Source organism: Oryctolagus cuniculus, chromosome 7 (genome assembly GCF_051225735.1).
Source record: "Oryctolagus cuniculus isolate XC-2025 breed Fujian yellow rabbit chromosome 7, ASM5122573v1, whole genome shotgun sequence".
Lineage (NCBI taxonomy): Eukaryota > Metazoa > Chordata > Mammalia > Lagomorpha > Leporidae > Oryctolagus > Oryctolagus cuniculus.
Window position 1 is genome coordinate 163577354 of NC_142873.1, and position 18216 is coordinate 163595569.

At 69.0% G+C, this 18216-nt stretch overlaps 2 protein-coding genes across 3 annotated transcripts; both read right to left on the bottom strand.

Moving 5' to 3' along the window:
• Positions 1-2751: 2751 nt before the first annotated feature.
• Positions 2752-5270, bottom strand: SMIM1 (small integral membrane protein 1 (Vel blood group)). 2 transcript variants are annotated; one of them, XM_051828338.2, is made up of 4 exons: positions 5119-5270; positions 4807-4912; positions 3049-3159; positions 2752-2897 (listed from the first exon to the last, which is right to left on the bottom strand). In XM_051828338.2, exons 3-4 carry the CDS (start codon positions 3156-3158, stop codon positions 2771-2773), a joined length of 237 nt encoding a protein of 78 aa, XP_051684298.1. In that variant the 5' UTR covers position 3159; positions 4807-4912; positions 5119-5270; the 3' UTR covers positions 2752-2770. The 2 variants fall into 2 exon arrangements, with proteins under 2 accessions (XP_051684298.1, XP_051684297.1); XM_051828337.2 differs by having other exon boundaries at positions 3049-3237; positions 5119-5269.
• Positions 5271-5926: 656 nt separating this feature from the next.
• Positions 5927-17288, bottom strand: CCDC27 (coiled-coil domain containing 27). The gene is made up of 13 exons (XM_089299406.1): positions 17160-17288; positions 16488-16611; positions 15901-16008; positions 15580-15710; positions 14708-15043; positions 11852-12001; positions 11017-11109; positions 10283-10667; positions 10067-10197; positions 8512-8589; positions 8147-8359; positions 7093-7197; positions 5927-6114 (listed from the first exon to the last, which is right to left on the bottom strand). Exons 1-13 carry the CDS (start codon positions 17286-17288, stop codon positions 5992-5994), a joined length of 2106 nt encoding a protein of 701 aa, XP_089155532.1. The 3' UTR covers positions 5927-5991.
• Positions 17289-18216: the final 928 nt, after the last annotated feature.

Genomic DNA, 18216 nt, shown 5'->3' on the forward strand with positions numbered 1-18216 from the left:
GCTTTCCGGCTGCAGCAGTGGAGCCCGTTTGTGTCCAGCGAAGGTTTCTGACGGGACCTTGGAGTTAGAGGTGGTTTCTCTTGGTACTGGGATTGGGGCCAGGAGCCACTGGGGCCGCAGGCCAGCAGCCCGAGGCCCTGCCTCAGGGCAGCTGTGCTGAGGCTGCGGCTTGGCTGGTGGCCACGGCGCGTCCTCATGTGGCTGCAGGAGCACGCGGTGGCCCCGGCTCTGAGCAGCCGGGCGGGGACAGGAGAAGGCCTCGTGCGTGGTCCCCGGCACCCGCACCACCTCTGTGTGGTTCCCGATCTCGGGTCACGGCCTGTGTGTGTGCGCGCCTGCCAAGCACCCCCGTCCCCAACCCCGGAGTCGTGGGGCGGGAGACCTGGCCAGCCGGAGGGGCCGTCGCTGCCCAGTGCAGGAGCCTGCCCGCAGCTTCCATCACGATGACGCGGCGACACCGGCTGTCTAGATGGCAGATTCCCGGAGCGGCTCCAGGGCTCGACCTTCAGAACCAGAGGCCCAGGGTTCTGCTGGTGACGCCAGAACCAAGCAGGGGCTTTCTAGAGCTTGGGGCGTGGCTGGGCCGCAGGACCCGGTCCAGTCGTCCCCACTGGGCCTTCCCAGCCCCAGGGAACGGGGGGCCGAGGCCCAGTGTGGCAGCTTTGCCTTCTGTTTGGTTTCTCCCTGGGGTGGGGTTCCCGGCCCCCCCCCGCACCCCAGGTGCTGGCCGGAGGTCTGCCCTGCCGTGCAGCCAGAGCTTCCTCCCGGGACTCGCCGAGCCCGGCCTCTGGAAGCCGTGCCAGGTTATTGTGTGGCTCAGCTCGGCGAGGCCTGTGCCGCCGTCCGCGCTGCCGCGGAACGCTGACGAAAACTCGAGCTCCGGCCCTGTTTGTCCTCCCCGCGCGTGCGGGTGTTGGCGCAGCTGCCCCTGCCGCGCTCCGGGCTCCTGGCTCAGCCTGGCTCAGCGCTGGCCCTTGTGGCCATTTGGCAGGTGAGCCAGCAAGTGGAAGATCTCTATCGCTCGGCTGTTCCAATAAATCTTTAAAAGAGATTTCTTAAGAAATCTGAATAGTTTGAACTCCTACTAGAAAAAGACAGTGCGTTCTGGGCCCGCAGCCACCGCCAGCCGTCACAGGCAGGGCCCTGGGGGAAGCCGCAGGCCCAGAGGACCCGCCCTCCCTGCTGTGCTGGCGCTGGGCAGCCTGGCTCCGGGCCTGAGGCCTGGGGGTCACTCACGGAGGTGGCTCAAGGGCCCCTCGCGGCTCTGCCGCAGCCTTTCCTGCAGGGGGCGGGCCGGGCGGACTGTGGCTCCATCTAAGGCACACAGGGCCGGGTCAGACCGATGCTGACCCCAGAGGCCGCCCCTGCCCCCCGCGGCTGAGGTGAGGACGCAAGGCTTTGGCCAGGTGCGCTGGGCCAGCGCCAGGCTCTGTCCATTCCTTTCACCACTTCCCCCTGTGTCCTGTGGCTTCGCCTGACTGCTGGCCAGAGCTGAGGCGGGGCTGTGGGGGGCCGGGCCCAGTGGCCTCGGCCCCTCCCCACAGTCCCCCTTTTGCAGTGCCCGGGCTCTGGCGGGGGCTCCAGCCGGCTGCCAGACAGTGCCGAGGCCCAGGCCTCCTGCGGTGACAGCAGCAGGACCTCCGCCTGGAGACCACCCCAGGACAGGCCGGGAGCAGATGGGGCAGGCCCTAGGCCCAGAAGTGAGCAGACAGAGGGGTGGGCCTGGGAGTGAGCAGACGGGGTGGGCCCAGGAGTGAGCAGACAGACGGGGTGGGCCCGCTGCCCTCTGGGAGGCAGACTACAGCTTCCTGTGCTCCCTGCCTGGCCTGGCTGAGCCCCTGCGCTGACTGGACTGCTGGACCCGGTGCGTGCTGCAGTCCAGGGCACCGGGGCTCCCCGCCTGGGGCAGCGCTGCCCCCGTGTCACCTGCCCTCCGCCCTGGGGCGGGGCCTCTTTCCTGAGGGTGTTCGCCACATGGCCCTGCAGACTGAGTCAGCAGAGGGGTCCTGTGGGTGGCCAGGGAGGTGGGACAGCGGCCCCGGGTGCCTGGCGTGGCCCCAGGGCAGAGCAGGTCCAGCCACATCTGGCCAGATCTCAGGCCTGCCCGTGTCTCCACCAGGGGGTCCTGCGGGGCTGCCAGGGAGGAGCCGTCCCCTCGCCACGGGCGGCCGGCCGAGCAGCGGGAGGCCGTCACCCGCTGTCCACTCAGCACTTGGTTAATGATTGCTCCGTGTGCAGGCCCTCCCCCACAGGGAACGCAGGGACGAGCCAGCTCCTCCCTGGGGTCCTGCTGGTGCCCAGTGCTGGGCCCGCCCGTGAGGAGGGCAGCCCGGGAAGGGTGGGGGTGGGAGGGAGGCTGGGAGGAGGGTCGGGGTCCCTTCCACGTCCTGCACAGGAAGCATCTTCGAGTCCGGGGCAGGGAGGGGGCCACACAGCTCTGCAGAGGGCCCGTGGGGAGGACCCCTCCTGGGGGCTGGGGTGGGGGCGGCGCTCAGGGAGTCTGCCTAGGAGCCCCCCATCTGGAGTAGCCCCAGCTGGAGGCCAGCGCCCGGCGTGGCTGGGGCTCGGGCCAGGGCAGGCCCGGTGCTCCGCCACAGGTGCTAGAGGCTGTGTGGGAGTGCACGGGTGCGTCAGGCCTCACGGGGGTCTCACGCGGTGTCCTCCTGTGCCCCGGGGCTCTGTGCGTGGGCGGTCGTGTGTGGAGGGCAGCGGGGGGCTCCGCCCCGCGCCCACCTCCCAGCCAGCCCTGAGTGTGGGTGACAGGCGGTGTTTATTTGCACTTGTGCACGTAGTAGCCAGTGACGTAGCCCAGGATGAAGACGACCCAGAAGAGGGCCACTCCGCCCAGCACCTTCACGGCCACCCCCAGCTTGCCCGTGCACAGCTTCCGGGAGGTCCTAGGGCGAGAAGCAGCGGGCGGTGAGCCCCAGGCCAGGAGCACAGGAGGGCCCCCCGACGTGTGGGGCCTGGGACTGGCGCTGGAAGGGAAAGGAGCAGGTGGCCCCCGGGGCAGACGGCCAGTCGGTCAGGGGGGCCCGGGCCCCTCACCTGTCACAACACGAGGCCTCCTCCGTGCCGGACGTGGCCGCCATGCTGACTTCGTCCCGGCTGCTGTCCTCCCACCTGCTGTAGTGGACGCCACTCTCCTGGGGCTGCATGCTGCGGGGCCGGGGCAGGCGACCAGGCTCACTTCTCCGTCCAGCACTGCCCCATGCGGGGTGCTGGCCGAGGCACCGTCTGGGTTGGGCGTAGGGGACGGGACACTCAGTGGGCCGGCTCCCCTCCCGGCACCATCTCACCGGACTGGACAGGTGACCGGGCCGCAGAGCGGTTAAGGAGCTTGCAAGGGTGACACTGGGAGGGGAATTCCAACCCCGGGGGCCCAGAGGCCCGCGCCCCAACCTCAGGAATGTGCGAGCCTCAGAACGGCCCCCCGGGGCCCCCAGACACACGGTTATCAGGGGCGGCCAGCACAGCCCGTGCCACTCTGGGAGAGGACGGGTGCACCTGATAACCGTCTTCCTCCACAGCCCGGCCAGACAGGCGGCTGCTGGCCCGAGAGGCTGGCGAGAGAAGGGATGGGGCAGGGCGGTGGCTGGCACGGCCGGGGGGGGGGGGGCTGCTCAGTCCTGGGCAGCCGCAGCAGCTGTGCCCTGGCCTGCCCCCCATGCAGCCCCGCCCCTACACCGCCTCTGAGTGCGCTGGGAGGTCCAGGCCGCGCAGAGGTGAGGAGGTGGGGGACAGATGGGTGCCAGGAGCAGGAGGGTCCCGGCCATCTCTCCTAGCACTGACCGCGTGGTGCCTGGCACCCTGACTGCAGGCAGGGCGTGGCTTGGGACAGCCCTTGCCACTGCCGGCTGCCCCCAGTCCATGCTGGACACTGGACCTCGGCACCTCCTTAGCCCTCCACCCTCCTGAGCTGACAGAAGGCAGGGGCACCAGACTCCCAGAGCTCTCCCAGGCTGTAGAACGGGACGAGGTGGGCCCCCCATGCCCCTGCCCAGCTGTGGGGGTCCTTGGGCAGGCAGCCTCAGGCCCCCAGCAGCAGGAAATGCTGACCGGCTTCCCGGTGGTCCTGTGCGCAGGACCCAAGAGCCACGCCAGATGGGGAGGGGGCAGGCGCTCCTGGAGGGCCGTTTCTGCTCCCCCAGACCCCTGGAGGGGGCTGCCCAAGGCCCGCCCCTCCCCACGGTGGGCAGGAGCCCAGCCTTGCTCTAGACTGGCCCCAGGGGACATCCCGCTTTCTCATGTCACCCAGTGGCAGGCAGCGGGCTGGGGTGCACGGTGGGGGGGGCGCTGGGGGCGCCCCAGCAGCAAAGCACAGCGACAGGGCCACTGACCGCCTCCCCGGGCACAAGGGCCACTCCTGAAGGAGCACAGGTGCAGCCGTCACCCCAGGGCACCGTCACGCTGGGGGGCGGGGGGGGGACAGCGGGGGGCAGGGGCAGGGGCAGGGGGCCGGGGGGGCGGGGGCACGCTGAGAACTCGGGGTCCTCCATCTCCCGGTCCCAGGGTTCCTGCTCTCGCAGGACATTCACTGCCTCGACTCCACTGGAGCTGGTGGGACCCCGGCCCCCACAGGGCTGAGCCTCCATGTCCACGGCGACTTCCGCCCACGCCTGGGGCCGCGGGGCACTCAGGCCTGGGAGAGCGGGATTCTGGGATCTGCTAACTGGGCTGGAACGAGTGGCCCGCGGGTCATCCTGGCTGGACACAGCAGTGGCCTGTCCGGTGCCCTGGCCTCCTGGGTGTGCTGGCACAAGCGGCTCCGCCCCCCCCAAAGCTCCTGGAGGACCCCGCACTTACAGGGAGGGTCCCGGTGGCGCTGACGCCTCCGGAGCAGGTCAGGGCCTGGCCAGCGGGGTCTCAGGGCCTGGCCAGCGGGGTCTCAGGCGCGGCAGATGCTTCCAGCCTTGAGAAACGGAACGAAAACGGAGAGGAACGGCCCAGCCCGGGCCGGGAAGAGCAGGGCCCAAGGGGCGTCCTCGGGCGGCCGCTGGGGGCTGAGCGGGCATATCCGGGCTGGCAACCACCCCACGGCCCCGGGGACGCCCAGCAGCTCTGCCCACCTCTGCCTGCAGCCGCACAGGGAAGCTGCGGCCCCGTCCCACTCCTCACCTGTGCCCCGGAGCCCGGCCGCTGCGCGCGGAGCAGACGCGTCTCCAGGTCTGGGGGCGGGGCGGGGCCGGGGCGGGAGTCCGGGTGGGCGGGGCCTGGAGCAGGGGTGGCAGCGGGAATGAGGAGGGCGTGGCCTAAGGCAGGCGGGAACGGAGCTGGGGTGGGCGAGGCGGAGCCAGAACCGAGTCGGGGGCAGGGGCGGGGACTTGGGGGCGGGGCCTCGCGGGGGCGGGGCAGGCCGGGGTCGGAAGCGCTGGGGCTCGGGTCTGCAAAGAGCCGGGGTCCCCGAGTCTTGAAAGCGCCGCGGGACCGCCCAAACTCACAGGGGGTTGCCGGAGGCCCTTGGCGCCGTCCCCTTCCGGCCGGCCGGGCGTGCCCGCCCTCCCCATCGTGTCCCCGGGGCCGCCGCAGCCGGGCGGGCACCGCTGGGGAGAGGCCCGCGGTCGCGACGCGGCCGGGGCGGGCGGCCCGGGTCTGCGCGAGGGTCGCACGTCGCCGCGCCGGCGCGAGGTGGAGGAGACGCGGTGGTCTCTGCCCTCCCGGGCTGTCCGGTCCGCTCGGAGGAGCGATGACCCGCCCACGGCCCCTGCCCACCCGCTGCCGGCCTCGGGGTCCCGTCGAGGGGTCCCAGACTTGAAGGGGCGCGGCCACCGGGAGCAGGCGGCGGCGTGGGGCTGGGCCGAGGCCTCCTGGGGCCGGGGCGGTGGGGGGGGGGCCTCTGCTCAGTGTGGGGTCTCCCGGGGAAGGAGCTGGGGCCGCCGGCGGAGTGAGTTCTGGAGCCGAGGGTCCCAGGAAGGAAGCAGGAGGCTGCGGCCAAGAGCAGGTTTAATTCCGGCGCGCGGGGCTCCGGCCGGGGCCGCCTGGGCGCGGCCTCTACTTGGCCGTGGTCTTCCTGGACTTGATGGGCAGCGCGGCCTCCGACTGCTGCAGCGGCGGCACCTTGACGCCCTTCTGCTTGAGCTGCGTGTGGAAGTCGCTCCTCTCCGTGATGATCCTCTAGACGAGACGCAGCCTGGAGGGGCCCGGCCGGGAGGGGGTCCCCGGCCTGGAGGGGGGGTCCCCAGCCTGGAGGGGTCCGGCCTGGAGGGGGCCAGCCTGAGGGGGTCCCCAGCCTGGAGGGGCCCGGCCTGAGGGGGTCCCCAGCCTGGAGGGGGGGTCCCCAGCCTGGAGGGGGCCCGGCCTGGAGGGGGCCCAGTGGAGGGGGCCTGGCCTGGAGGGGGTCCCCAGCCTGGAGGGGGCCCAGTGGAGGGAGCCCGGCCTGGAGGGGGCCCAGTGGAGGGGGCCCCAGCTGCCTCCCCGCGCTCCCCGGAGAGGCCTGCGGAAGGGTGGGGTGCTGGTGGCACGTGCAGCCGGCTCTGTGGCACTCAGGCTCTGCCAGCAAAGCCCAGGCCAACAGGGAGGCATGTAGAGGAGACCCTGTGTCTCCCTCAGCCTGGGCCCCTGGGGGGCACGTGATCAGCCCCTCATGCCCCCCCCCAGCTTCTCCCCAGGCGGCACAGCACGCGCCCCACAGCACGCCCTACTCCCCTCCTCTTTTCTCCCCTACATGCCCCCCTTCCTCCAAAAAGCAGGAACAAAGCCACAGGCCCCGCCCCCTGAGTATCTCTGCCCCGCCCCCAGGCTGCAAAGTCCCAGGCACCTGCTGGGGTCAAAGGGCAGCCCTGTTGCAGGAGGCCAGGCCTGCGAGAAGCTGGGTCCCCTGCCCTCCCCGTTACACCTGCGGCTTGGGGGAGTGCGGAGCCCCCCGGGTGCCGACTGTGCCTGCGAGAACCCCAACCGTGCATACTTTCTGCCCCGGGGCCCTGCTGCTCCCGGCCTGTGCCTGGGGCGCCTGGTGGCTGAGGCTGGGAGGGAGGGTCTGCCGGCCCAGTCCCTGGGGTCGCTGTGCGCGGGTGGGCGGCACAGCCAGGCTGAGCAGGCTTCCCTCTGCCCCCGCGGCAGGTCCCGGCCCTGGCCCAGAAGCCCCAGACGGACCTGCAGGGCTTCCAGGATGTCACCGTCGGTGATCTCGGTGGACAGGGACTTGAACCCGGTGACGCTGAAGGTGGCCTGGAGGATCTTATTCCTCAGCCTCTCGAGCTGCGAGCGGAGGGAACAGAGCGCCCGGCTTAGGGGCAGGGCCTGGCGAGCCGGCTGCGCCGCACCAGGCACCAAAGGCCCAGCCGCACCAGCCACACCGCGCCCGGCTTCAGGGGCAGGAACCTGGGGTGGGCTGAGCTGGGGGCACCAGGTCAGAACCCACACCCAGGCGGCCTTCGCCGAACCCCAAATCTCTCCCCTAGCACTTTGGAGAAGTAAAACCCGCACAGTCCAAAAGCCCCTCGTGACCCCTGGCCGCCCCCTCCCCACTCAGATCAGGCCCCGGGGGAGGTCCCTGCAGCTCCCGTGCCCCACCCCCACCCCCGGGGGGTTCACAGGTCCTTCCTCCACTTCCCAGGGACCACGGTGTGCTGGGGACATAGGCAGCTGGCCTTTAGGGTCTTGGGGGTTTTGGTGCCAGGGCCCAGGCCACCCCCGGAGGTGAGCAGAAACAGCCACCGCCGCCGTTGGGACCACAGAACCCTCAGCCGGGAACAAGCTGAGGCTGTGCCTCCGCCAGCCGGGCACTGTCGCTGGCACGGGTGCCCGACTGAAGCCCAGCTCTGCAGGAACAACCGGGTCGCGGTGACATCTGAGCCAGCCCGAGGGCGGCGACCCCGGGCTCTCCCGGGCGGGGGCAGTGCTGGGATTCCCCCCCACCCCACCCCGCCTCTGCTTCTGCTTGGGTTCCAGGTCCAGGCCAGCTCGCTGCCGCCTTCCCTTTGGGCGCCCAGGGCCCTCAGAGGCAGATGCGTGGCTCCTCCCCGCCCCGTGCCTGCCCTCACGTCCACCGTCCACCGTGGCGCTGAGCAGGGCCTGAGTTGAGCCGGCGGGGCCCAGAGCCGGTCTGGGGTCCCGGGGCCTGCTGAGCCCTCCTGCCTCAGTGCCCTGTGCGCACAGCTGCCTGGGCCGGCGCCATGCGGGGGCCGCGGGCGGGGGCTCGGCCTACCCTGGCCTGGGTGCTCTCGAGGGCCACGCGGGCCTGCTGCTCCGCCTGCCGGGTCACCTCGTTCCTGCCCTGCAGGTCCTCCCACAGCTGCTTCTGCCTGTGCAGGTGGTTCTGGCCCAGGTCCACCTGCGCCTGCAGCTCGCCGACCTTGGCCTCCAGCTCTGCGATGAGGAGGCCCCGCCGGGCGAGCTCGCTGTCCAGCTCCGACACTTGCTGGGGGTGCCAGGGAGGGCAGAGCGAGCCCATCTCGTCCCGCCCACCTCCAGGCAGCTCCCGCTGGCTTCCTGCGGCCCGGCCGCCCCCACAGCCCCACACCATGGAGGCATCGGGGCTGGCGGCAAGGGCGGGACTGTCCCGGAGGTCACCTGTCGGAGCAGGAGGTTGTCCCTCTCGGTGAGCCCCATCAGCTCCAGGTGTTTCTTGTCCTCGCGGAGGCTGGAGAACTGTGAGACAGGAGCGAGCGGTCAGCTCCCGGGCCGCCCTGGACGCAGCACAGATGGGGCGGCGTCTGACTCCGCCCCGCCCCGCCCTCCCCACGGCGCGGGGGAGCAGACGGTCGTGTGGCCTCTGACGTGGCAGAGCTGCAGGACCAGGACCTGGGTGGGCCCCCGGAAGACGCTGTCCGGAGCCCATCTACGGGGAGGCTGAGGAGGGAGGGAGGCGGCCCGACCTCGAGCCGCTGGGTCCCTGCCCGCTCTCCACCCTGGCAGACCCTGCAGAGGCCCCAGGCCCAGGAGGCCACATGTGGCTGCTGAGCGTGGAGAGCGGGCCTGCTGCCCGCATCTGTCCCCTGCAATACCAGCGCTGTGTCTGTCACCTCCCAGGCAGGAAATCCTGCCGGTGTCCTGGATTTCGGGGAATCCAATCAAACCAAGAGGAAAGCCCTCAACTTATGGCTCTAGAGGGGCCGGCACTGGGGTGCTCTGCTGGTTCCGCCCGGTCCTGGATGGGGCTCCTGGCTTCCGCCTGGCCCAGCCCTGGCCATTGCAGCCATCTGGGGAGTGAGCCAGCAGATGCAAGATCTCGCTCTGTCTCTCTCCCTCTCTCTGTAACTCTGGCCTTCAGAATAAATAAATAAATCTTGGAAAGCCACAACTCTGTGTAACGAATGTTAGTGTCGCTTCTCAGAGCGTTGGCTTCAGTTACAGGCGTGTGGCTCCGTGTCCTAGCGAGACGCGCACCGATCCCGCGGATGCGATGCAGCAACGCTGGGAGGGGCGTGGAGGGGAGGGAAGAGGGAAGATGCGGAAAAATCTAGAATGGTGTTCTGAGCACGCCACTTCCGGATATGGAGAGAGAGCCCTGAAGAACCTTCTAGAAGAACTGAGAGCAGTGGCCGTGGGGGAGGAGCAGCGGAAGGGAGGGGTCACGATAGACAGGCATTGGGGGGGATCCGACTCTTCAGACGATTAGGAAAGCGACTTTGAAACAACTACAGATGCTTAGCAGAACAAAGCAAGCAGGCGCCGTGGGTTAGCAGCACCGTGGGTCAGCAGCGCCGTGAGTTAGCAGCACCGTGGGTCAGCAGCACCGTGGGTCAGCAGCACCGTGGGTCAGCAGCGCCGTGGGTCAGCGGCACCGTGGGTCAGCAGCACCGTGGGTCAGCGGCGCCGTGGGTTAGCGGCGCCGTGGGTCAGCAGCACCGTGGGTCAGCGGCGCCGTGGGTTAGCAGTGCCGTGGGTCAGCAGCGCCGTGGGTCAGCAGCCCCCCCCCCCCCGAGCACGCAGGGGGCCAGGGGCCGCCCAGGGACAAACGTTCTGGCAGGAGGCGGTGCAGAGCTGTGGCCGGGCTCGTGGGGCTCAGCCTCCCGGCAGCCGGGTGGGCCCCTGGGCCAGCCGCCTCGCACCCCGAGCTCAGAGCGTCCCTCGGGCGGTGCCTCCCCGAGCCGCGGCGGCCGGTGGTTCGTGTGCGCGCAGCCACCTTGGCGGACATGGCTTGCAGCTGCTGGCGTCGTTCCCGGAGCTCCTTCTGCAGCGCCTCGTTCTCCATGTGCGTCTTTCGCATCCGGGACTCCTGGAAATCCATCTGGCGCTGCAGACACGTGATGGCTCCTGGTGCGCAGAGGGGTGGGGCGTGGGCCGCGCGGAGCGGGCAGAGCCCCGCCCGCCCGCCCGCCCGCCGCGTGCACGGCGCTACCTGTGGCCAGGGAGTGCTTGCTCCTGGTGAGCTCCAGCTCGCGCTGGAACTCCAGGATAGCCAGCTCGTACTCCTCCAGCTGGGCCATGAGCTCCTCCTCGAAGGTGTCGGTCAGGGAGTACGCCTGGTACCTGAAGACGTCCTCCTCCTCCTCCGTCAGCTCCCTCTCCTCCTCCTCCACCTCCTCCTCCTCCTCCCCCTCTTCCTCCTCCTCCTCCTCCTCTCCCTCGCGGGCCTTCTCCTGCGCAGCCCCCTGCTGGCCCGCCTGGTCCCTGTGTCTCCTGAGCTCCGCCGGCTCAGGCCCCGGCTCCGGGACTTCCTCCTCCTTGACGCCCTCCAGTCCCGGCTCCTGGGCGGCCGGCGGCGCTGAGCTCTCCTCCTGCGTCTGGGAGAAGGGGTGGGGGGGAGGTGAGCGCCCCAGGCGGTGGGGCTCTTGCACGGGGGCGTGGGGACCTCGTTCAGGGCTGCTATGGGTGCACAGGGAGAGGGGTGCACCTGCCGGCAGCCTGGTCCAGGCTTCAGGGGCTCCCAGCCTTGTGCCTCCTGGGTGAGGAGACTAGAACGGACCTGGGGCCTCCCAGCCCACCTCCACCGCACCCCCCCCCCCCCGCTGCTGCCCTGGAGTGTGGCGGAGGGCCCGCCCCGGCCAGGGCTGCGTGTAGCATCCGCACCAACCGGGACAGCCCTGGGGGATCCGCGGCCAGCGGCCTGGGGGGCCCCCGGCAGGGCCAGACCTCAGTGCGCGGCTGCGGCTCCTCCTCGTCCCTGTCCAGGGCCTTGAGGATGCTCAGCCTGCCCAGCTTCAGCGTGGCTTCCGAGGGCCGCCCCTGCAAAGGCCCTGGCGTGAACACAGCGCCCGCCCCGGAAGGGGGCAGGCGGCGTCCCCACGCCCAAGCGGGTGACCGGAAGTGGGTGCCGCGTCGTGGAGCAGCTCTGTGGGGGAGGGGCCTTGCGGGCTGAGCACGCCCATCCAGAAGGACGAGGGCCGGGTTCAGGCTGGCACGCGTTGTGCGTCGTTGCCGGCCCTGGCCCAGCACGCGCCCCGGCGCCCTCAAGGCGTTCGGCACAGCCCGAGCCTGGCTCTGACCCTCCCCCACCTGCCCCCGGCATGAGCTTGGCCGTGTCCAATCAAGGATGGGAATGCTGGGAAGACCAGGTGAGCAGCCCAGGCCAGGAACCAGGAGAGGGCAGGGGCAGACCGTGTCCCCACCAGGATGCCGAGGCCAAGCCTGGGAGTCGGGGGAGGGACTGGCCGCCCGGTCAGGGTGACCCGAGCCCCGCTGCCCAGGAGGCCCACGCCAGCCTCCCGTCCTCCACACTTTGAGGGGAGCAGGGCCCCAGGTCCCAGGGAGGAGCCGAAGGTGGGAAGCGCGTGCCTTGCCTGGTGGGGCAGCGGGGGAGGGGGGACGGCAAATGCCCAGGCGTCCAGCTCGTGGCTCCGCCCCCCCTCACGCTCCCGCCCACCTCTGTCACCCAAACCCCGAGGCCCCGGGGTGGGGTGGCCCTGGGGCCGTGCCCGGGGCGCGGTGGAAGTGGTGCCCGCAGCCCTGCCCGCCCGGGCCGGCTCACCCTCCTGGGAGGGGACGGGGCCGCCTCGGGGCCCCTGCTCCGGAGCAGCCCCTTCAGCTGCCTCCTCAGGGCCTCCTTCTCCTCCTGCAGCGCCAGGAGCTCCTCCTCCTTCTTCCGGACCTGGGTCTCCAGCCTGGAGAGGCGCTGGATCTCGGCTTCCAGCCGGCGCAGGCGGCGGTCCTGGCAGGAAACGGAGCAGCCGTGGGCTGGACGGCCACACCACCTCCAGACACGCCCCAGAGCAGGGGGGCGGGTCTGCTGCCCTGGGCCCTGCATGGGGGTGTGTGTGGTCTCAGTGTGTCCCCCTCCCCGGGGGGGGGTCCATGTGCTGCAAGTGTGGTCCCCGGTGTGGCCCTTTAAGGGGAGGGGCTAGTGAGAGGTGGTGCAGTCTCCGGGGATTGATGGGGTTCCCTGAGGTTTTTTTCTCACGGGAACAATGTCCTGCACTCTCTGGCTTCCCGTCGTGACCCCGTGACCTGGCCGTCACCCCCTGGCACCTGCTCATCCCAGGCCGGCTGCTGTGTGACACAGCCAGGGCCCCGCCAGAGGCCAAACCGATCGAAGGGGCTGCCCAGGGTGGACTCTCAGCTCCAAAGCCGGGAGCCTGATGAACCTCTCCTCCTCTTCTTCTTTTTTAAAGATTTATTTATTTATTTGAAAGAGTTACACAGAGGGAGAAGGAGAGGCAGAGAGAGAGAGAGAGAGAGAGAGGTCTTCCATCCGCTGGTTCACTCCCCAATTGGCCACAACAGCCAGAGCTGGGCTGATCTGAAGCCGGGAGCTGGGAGCTTCCTCCAGGTCTCCCACGTGGGTGCAGGGGCCCAAGGACTTGGGCCATTTTCTACTGCTTTCCCAGGCCACAGCAGAGAGCTGGATCAGAAGAGGAGCAGCCGGGACTCGAACCAGTGCCCATAGGGTATGCTGGCACTGCAGGCGGCGGCTTTGCCCGCTACGCCACAGGGCCGGCCCCCGAACCTTTCCTCTTTACCTAGCCCCAGCCTCAGGCACGTCGGTGCAGCCCCGGAGAGCAGGTTAGAATGGAGCCCGACACAGAGGCGGAGTCTCCACTGCCATGACGAGGGGGACACGGGCCTCGGCCATCGCAGGGATTCAGGGAAAGAACAGCAGGTGAAACCCGAAGGGGGGAGCGAGCGGCCGCAGGGAAAGGGAGAGACAGCCTCCGCCACTGGCTCTCCCCCCCCCTCCCCGCCCAGGCTGAAGCCACAGCCAGAGCTCCACCGGGGTCTCCCCTGGGGGCCGCGACCCAAGCACTTGGGCCGTCACCTGCGGCCTCCCACGCGTGTTAGAGGGAGCTGGTCAGAGCAGAGTGGCAGGGCTTGGGCTGGGCGCTCCCAGCCCAGGCAGTGGCGTAACCGCCTGCGTCACACGGCGGCCCTGCGTGTGCCATTCCTACCACTGTCCTCGACCTCTGAGGCTCAGCGGCGCAGGGAGAAGCCGTGACAGGAATCACATCTCAGTGCCTGGCCGCGAGGCGGGAAGGAGCCGCGGGTCTCCTGCCGAGCTGCCCAGAGCGGCCTGCATCCCCAGGGGCTCGGAGGAGAGAACGGAGACCCCAGTGACGCCCGGAGCTCCTGGTGGCGGCCGCGCCGGCAGCCCCTCCCCCTGCGGCTCCCCTCCCCCGCTGTTTGGCTTACTGACAACCTTGCGATCCTTTTAACACACGCGGGGCTGCTTCTAAAAGTTTGCAGAAAATGGCATGAAAAGGTAAGTTGATTTGGGGGCAAAACGATGTGGAATCCATGCATAGAAGGGGTCTTCAAAATGCTCATGGAGAACACATACTACGAAGAAGCTGCACGTGGATTTTTAAAAATAGCACCGACATGAACGCGTGTGCTCACTCCATTCTCCACGGCCTCTCTGAAGCGCCCGGGCACCTGCAGACCACTGTGTCTCAAGTCACCCTCAGAGGTGGCGTCACGTGGCGGGAGGCAACTGTGGGGTCCACACTGACACGCCGTGCTGGCGTCCCAGACCGGAGCACCGGCTCGGGTCCCGGCTGCTCTGCTTCCAGTCCAGCTCTCTGCAAATGCAGCTGGGAGGGAGCAGAAGTTGGCCCAGGAGTTGGGTCCCTGCACCCACAGGAGAGAACCAGATGGGGTTCCTGGCTGCTGGCTTTGGCCTTGGCCCAGCCACCGCTGCAGCAGCCATTTGGGAAGTGCACCAGCAGGTGGGAGATTCCCTCTCTCTCTCTCTCTCTCTCTCTGCTTCTCATATAAAAATACATGTCTTAAAAAAAAATAAGGAGAGAGAGAGAGGCAGAGGCAGAGAGAGAATCTTGTACCCACTGATTCACTCCCCAAATGGCCTCAATGGCCAGGGCTGAGCCAAACTGAGGCCAGGAGCCAGGCGCTTCCTCCGGGTCTCCCACATGGGTGCAGGGGCCCGGGCACTTGAGCCGTCCTCCTCTGCTTTCCCAGGCACATTAGCAGGGAGCTGGACAGGAAGTGGAACAGCGTTCCAGGGAGAAGAGCGCCCTCCTGTTACGCCGGCCCTTCTGAGCGGCGCAAGCACCAGAATCGGACGAGGGATGCGAGAGGGGAAACACGGCCCAGACTCCCTGGCAAGAGCGCCCGGGGATCGACCCGTGTGTGGCCCGGGGCTCGGAGCCGATGGTCTCCCCGATCAAACACAGGGGGAGCTTCTGGGTCAGGGGAGGTCACACGTGCCGGCGTGTTCCGGCCAGCTTCAGCCGCCACGGGGGCCATGTGGGCCACGTGTGAGGGTCCAGAGGGCCTCTGCTGTGCGGGTGGGGCGTCTGGGGCCACGGCTGATCCGACACTGAACCAGAGCCTCCAGGGCGGGGCGTGGAGTGAGGGCGCGCGGGGCGGGCACCTTCTCCAGGATGACCGAGATGTACCAGGGCACCCTCCTGGGCTGGGGGCTCTGGGCTGCCTGCAGGCTGCTGCTGCTGGGACTCCGGGTCTGGGATTCCTTGCACCTCCACAAGTAACTCAGCTCACAGAGGCTCTTGCTGGACGGCAGGGGGCGGCCTGGGGGGGAAGCAGACGGGGGCTGCGGCCAGGATCCGCCCTGGGTGCCCACGGCGACGCCCCCCCCCAGGACTGCCCAGCAGCCCCGTCTGCCCACCCGACTCGTGTCTGTCTGTCTCCCGATTCTCGCCACCCTCACTATCGCCCGAACGTCCAGCCCCAGTGGCGAAGGCGCACTCTGCGGGTTGGACGGAAGTCACGACCAGCGACCTGGGCCGAGCCCACCCTGGGGGTCTTCCCTCCAAGGGCGTGTCGGCTACAAGCTGTGCTGGCACCTAACGCACCCTGCAAAGCCCCGGGGGACCAGGGCGGCCAGCTTCCTCCTGGCCGGGACGTTCCCCCAGCCCTGGTCGCCCTGGACCAGGCTCACTCCCCCAGGCTCCCCCACAGGACGCCGGCAGCACGGACCCCCTTCACGTCCCAGCTCCTGGCTTCAGCCTGGCCCAGCCCTGGCCATTGCGGCCATCTGGGGAGTGAACCATCGGATAGAAGATCTCTGTCTCTCTCTCTCTGTAACTCTGCCTTTCAAATAAATAAACAATTCAGAGAGAAAGAGAGAGGGAGAGAGAGAGAAGTGGAGGCAGCGTCCTGCCATGTGTGGCGAATCCCAGGAGGGAGGCACCTGGCTGGAAGCCGGCCCCAGGTCCGTCCTCTGCTGCCCCCGGCACCCGGGCCCCGCCCCCCCCCCCGGGCCTCAGCACCCCCTCCCCCCACTGAGGCCGAATCCCCACCTTCCGGAGCCCCAGGGGAGCCGGTGGCTCCAGGCTCTGGGTCCCCTTGCAAAGGAGGGGCATCCAGCTGTGTGTCCATCTTCGTGGAAGTGGGGGTGCAGTGGCTGCCTGTGTCTGCAGGGAGGCGTCCCCGGCCCCACTGTGAGGGGCACAGCGGCCGAGCGGGCGACAAAATCCTCGCCGCGCTTTCGCCAGAGAGAGGAACTCAGCAGCCACTCAGTGAAGGCAGGGCCCGCCCCGCAGACGCGCCCCCAGGGGAGCAGGCCTGGTGCCCAGGACCCCATGGGCCCTGGTCCTCCCTCACCGTCCACACTCATGTCCAGGACGCGTCCTCCCAGGAGCGGGTCCTCCGTCCTCCGGGCCTCCGGGCCGATGCACTCCTCCCTGGGGAGGGCCAGCATGGTGGCAGAATCTGCAGGCGCAGAGGCACAAGCGGTGACGGCCAGGCTCTCCCATCCCGAGGTCTCCAGGCCCGAGGCTGTCAGCCGTATCGTTTGTAAACACCAGGCGGGAGCCACGGCAGATTTCTCCACCACACGTGGACTTGAACAACGGGTGCATCAGAGCAAGGCCTCAGGGGTCCCAGAGCAGCCCCTGGAGTGCCTGAGCCCCTGCAGGGTGGGGCTCTCCTCAGTACACGCACCCTCGGAAGTCCTGCAGAGGCTCCAGCCCAGCCCCGGGGCAGGCCCCGTCCCCCCTCCCCCAGTAATCACCGACTAGAAGAGGCGGCGGTGACGGTGACCACCCCCGCACCAGGTGGTCTTGCTGGCGTCCCCTCCCCTGAGCTCGCACTCCGAGCAGGTGTTGGGGGCAGCGGCTGAGGCCCGCGCAGGCTGGCACGAGCCAGGAGGCAGGCGGCTTGCACCGCTGGCCCTGGGCCGTGGCTCTCACCGAGCTGGGACGTGGACGTGGCTCTGGTGTGGAACTGCGGGCAGCCAGGCCGCAGGCTCAGCTCCATCCCCTGCTCCTCAGGGGCGGGCGTGAGGCTGGTGGGGCTCTCCAGGTCCAGTTTACTCTGCAGAGTGGGCGCCGTGAGACCGTCCTGGAGAGACGAGCCCCAGGTGCCGCCGCCTGCCCCAGCTGCAAGGGCCCCGCCGTGGTGCACAGCCGCCCTCCCCGCTCCCTCCCCCGGGCAGCCCGGCGGGCACCGCTGCTGTCAGCCAAAGTCCATCTCAGATGCTACGGAGCCCAGGCGGCCGGCTCGGCTCCTAGGCTCAGGCAGGGACAGTGAACCCTCCCGCAGGCCCTTCTGGGTTCTTTCCCCTCTCCCCTCCGCTGCCCTCCTGGGCACCGTGGGCCTGAGCACGCACCCCGGCCTTGGCCATCCAGGGCAAGGGAGCCTCAGTGTGCAGGGGGAAGCAGTCCAAGGCAACTGCCTCCCAGGGAAAGAGGAGGAAGCCAGGGCTGGCAGGGAACGGCCCCCATCAGCACGCAGACCCTTGGCCGCCTGAACCCTGGGAAACACCTGCCTGTGACAGGTGCACGTGGGCCCTGCAAGCAGGAGGGGCCAGTCACTGACCACGCCCTCCTATGAGCCCCTGCCAGCCCGCACCCCCCACACACCATCTTCCAGGGGTGGCTGGGGACGACCTCGGGCAGCCTGAGGTGGCGCTGGGCTCGGCACAGTCTCTCCTCCAGGTTCCGGCTGTCCCGGCCGGCCATGGTCTGGAGAGCCATCAGGCCCTTGACCATCGGCTTGGACTCCCAGCTCTGCCTCTTGGACGAGCTGGTTTTTCTAGGTAACATCAGGAAGGCGGGACAAAGAGCGGAATGGCAGCCGGAACCAAGACGCTCCAGCCGCTCCTGGGGCCCTCTCCTCGGCGTGGCACACTGCACGGACCGCAGAGGCCCCTCGTTCCAGGGCATCCTGGGAGTCGGTGTGGCATCACAGACGTTGCCACAGAAACGGGCAGGTCACACCCCTCTCCGCTTTCTGCGAGCAAGACGAGGAGACTGTCCCCCAAAACGGCAGCTGCCACAGGGCGGGGAGCGGCCAAGGCCACCTGCCCGTCCTCCTGTCCCCTTCTTCCCCCGCCTTTGTCATCCACACTCCTCATTACTCGCCATCTGACCTGCGTCGGCGGCTTTGCTACAAACATCTTAGTGTCCTTGATTGAAACTCACACTCAGAAGCGTCCCTTTCTCTGACTGGGGGCTGGTGTTGTGGGGCAGTGGGTTAAGACACGGCCTGTGTCCCAGCTGCTCCTCTTCCGATCCAGTTCCCTGCTAGGCCTTGGAAAGCAGTGGAAGATGGCCAAGTCCCTGTGCCCCTGCACTCATGGTCGGAGTTCGAGGTTCCTGGTTTGGCCTGGCCCAGCCCCAGCTATTGAGGTCATTTGGGGAGTGAACCAGCGGATGGAAGACCTCTGCCTCTGCCTCTTTTTCTCTCTCAAACAATAAATTTATTTGAGAGGCAGAAGTACAGACAGAGGCAGAGGCAGAGAGAGGTCTTCCATCCGCTGGTTCACTCCCCAGTTGGCCGCAACGGCAGGAGCTGAGCCGATCCAAAGCCAGGAGCCAGGAGCTTCTTCCGGTCTCCCATGCGGGTGCAGGGGCCCAAGGACTTGGGTCATCTTCTACTGCTTTCCCAGGGCACAGCAGAGAGCTGGATCGGAAGTGG

Bases quoted from the DNA above. Each gene is read 5' to 3' on its own strand.
- CCDC27 (XM_089299406.1), bottom strand. From the start codon at position 17,288: ATGGTCAAGGGCCTGATGGCTCTCCAGACCATGGCCGGCCGGGACAGC. The intron at 16,009-16,487 runs GTGAGAGCCACG...CTGCGCCTGCAG, and splicing joins CACGTCCACGTCCCAGCTCG to ATTCTGCCACCATGCTGGCC. The intron at 10,198-10,282 runs GTAGCGCCGTGC...TCTGCGCACCAG, and splicing joins CAAGCACTCCCTGGCCACAG to GAGCCATCACGTGTCTGCAG.
- SMIM1 (XM_051828338.2), bottom strand. From the start codon at position 3,158: ATGCAGCCCCAGGAGAGTGGCGTCCACTACAGCAGGTGGGAGGACAGC. The intron at 2,898-3,048 runs GTGAGGGGCCCG...TTCTCGCCCTAG, and splicing joins GAGGCCTCGTGTTGTGACAG to GACCTCCCGGAAGCTGTGCA.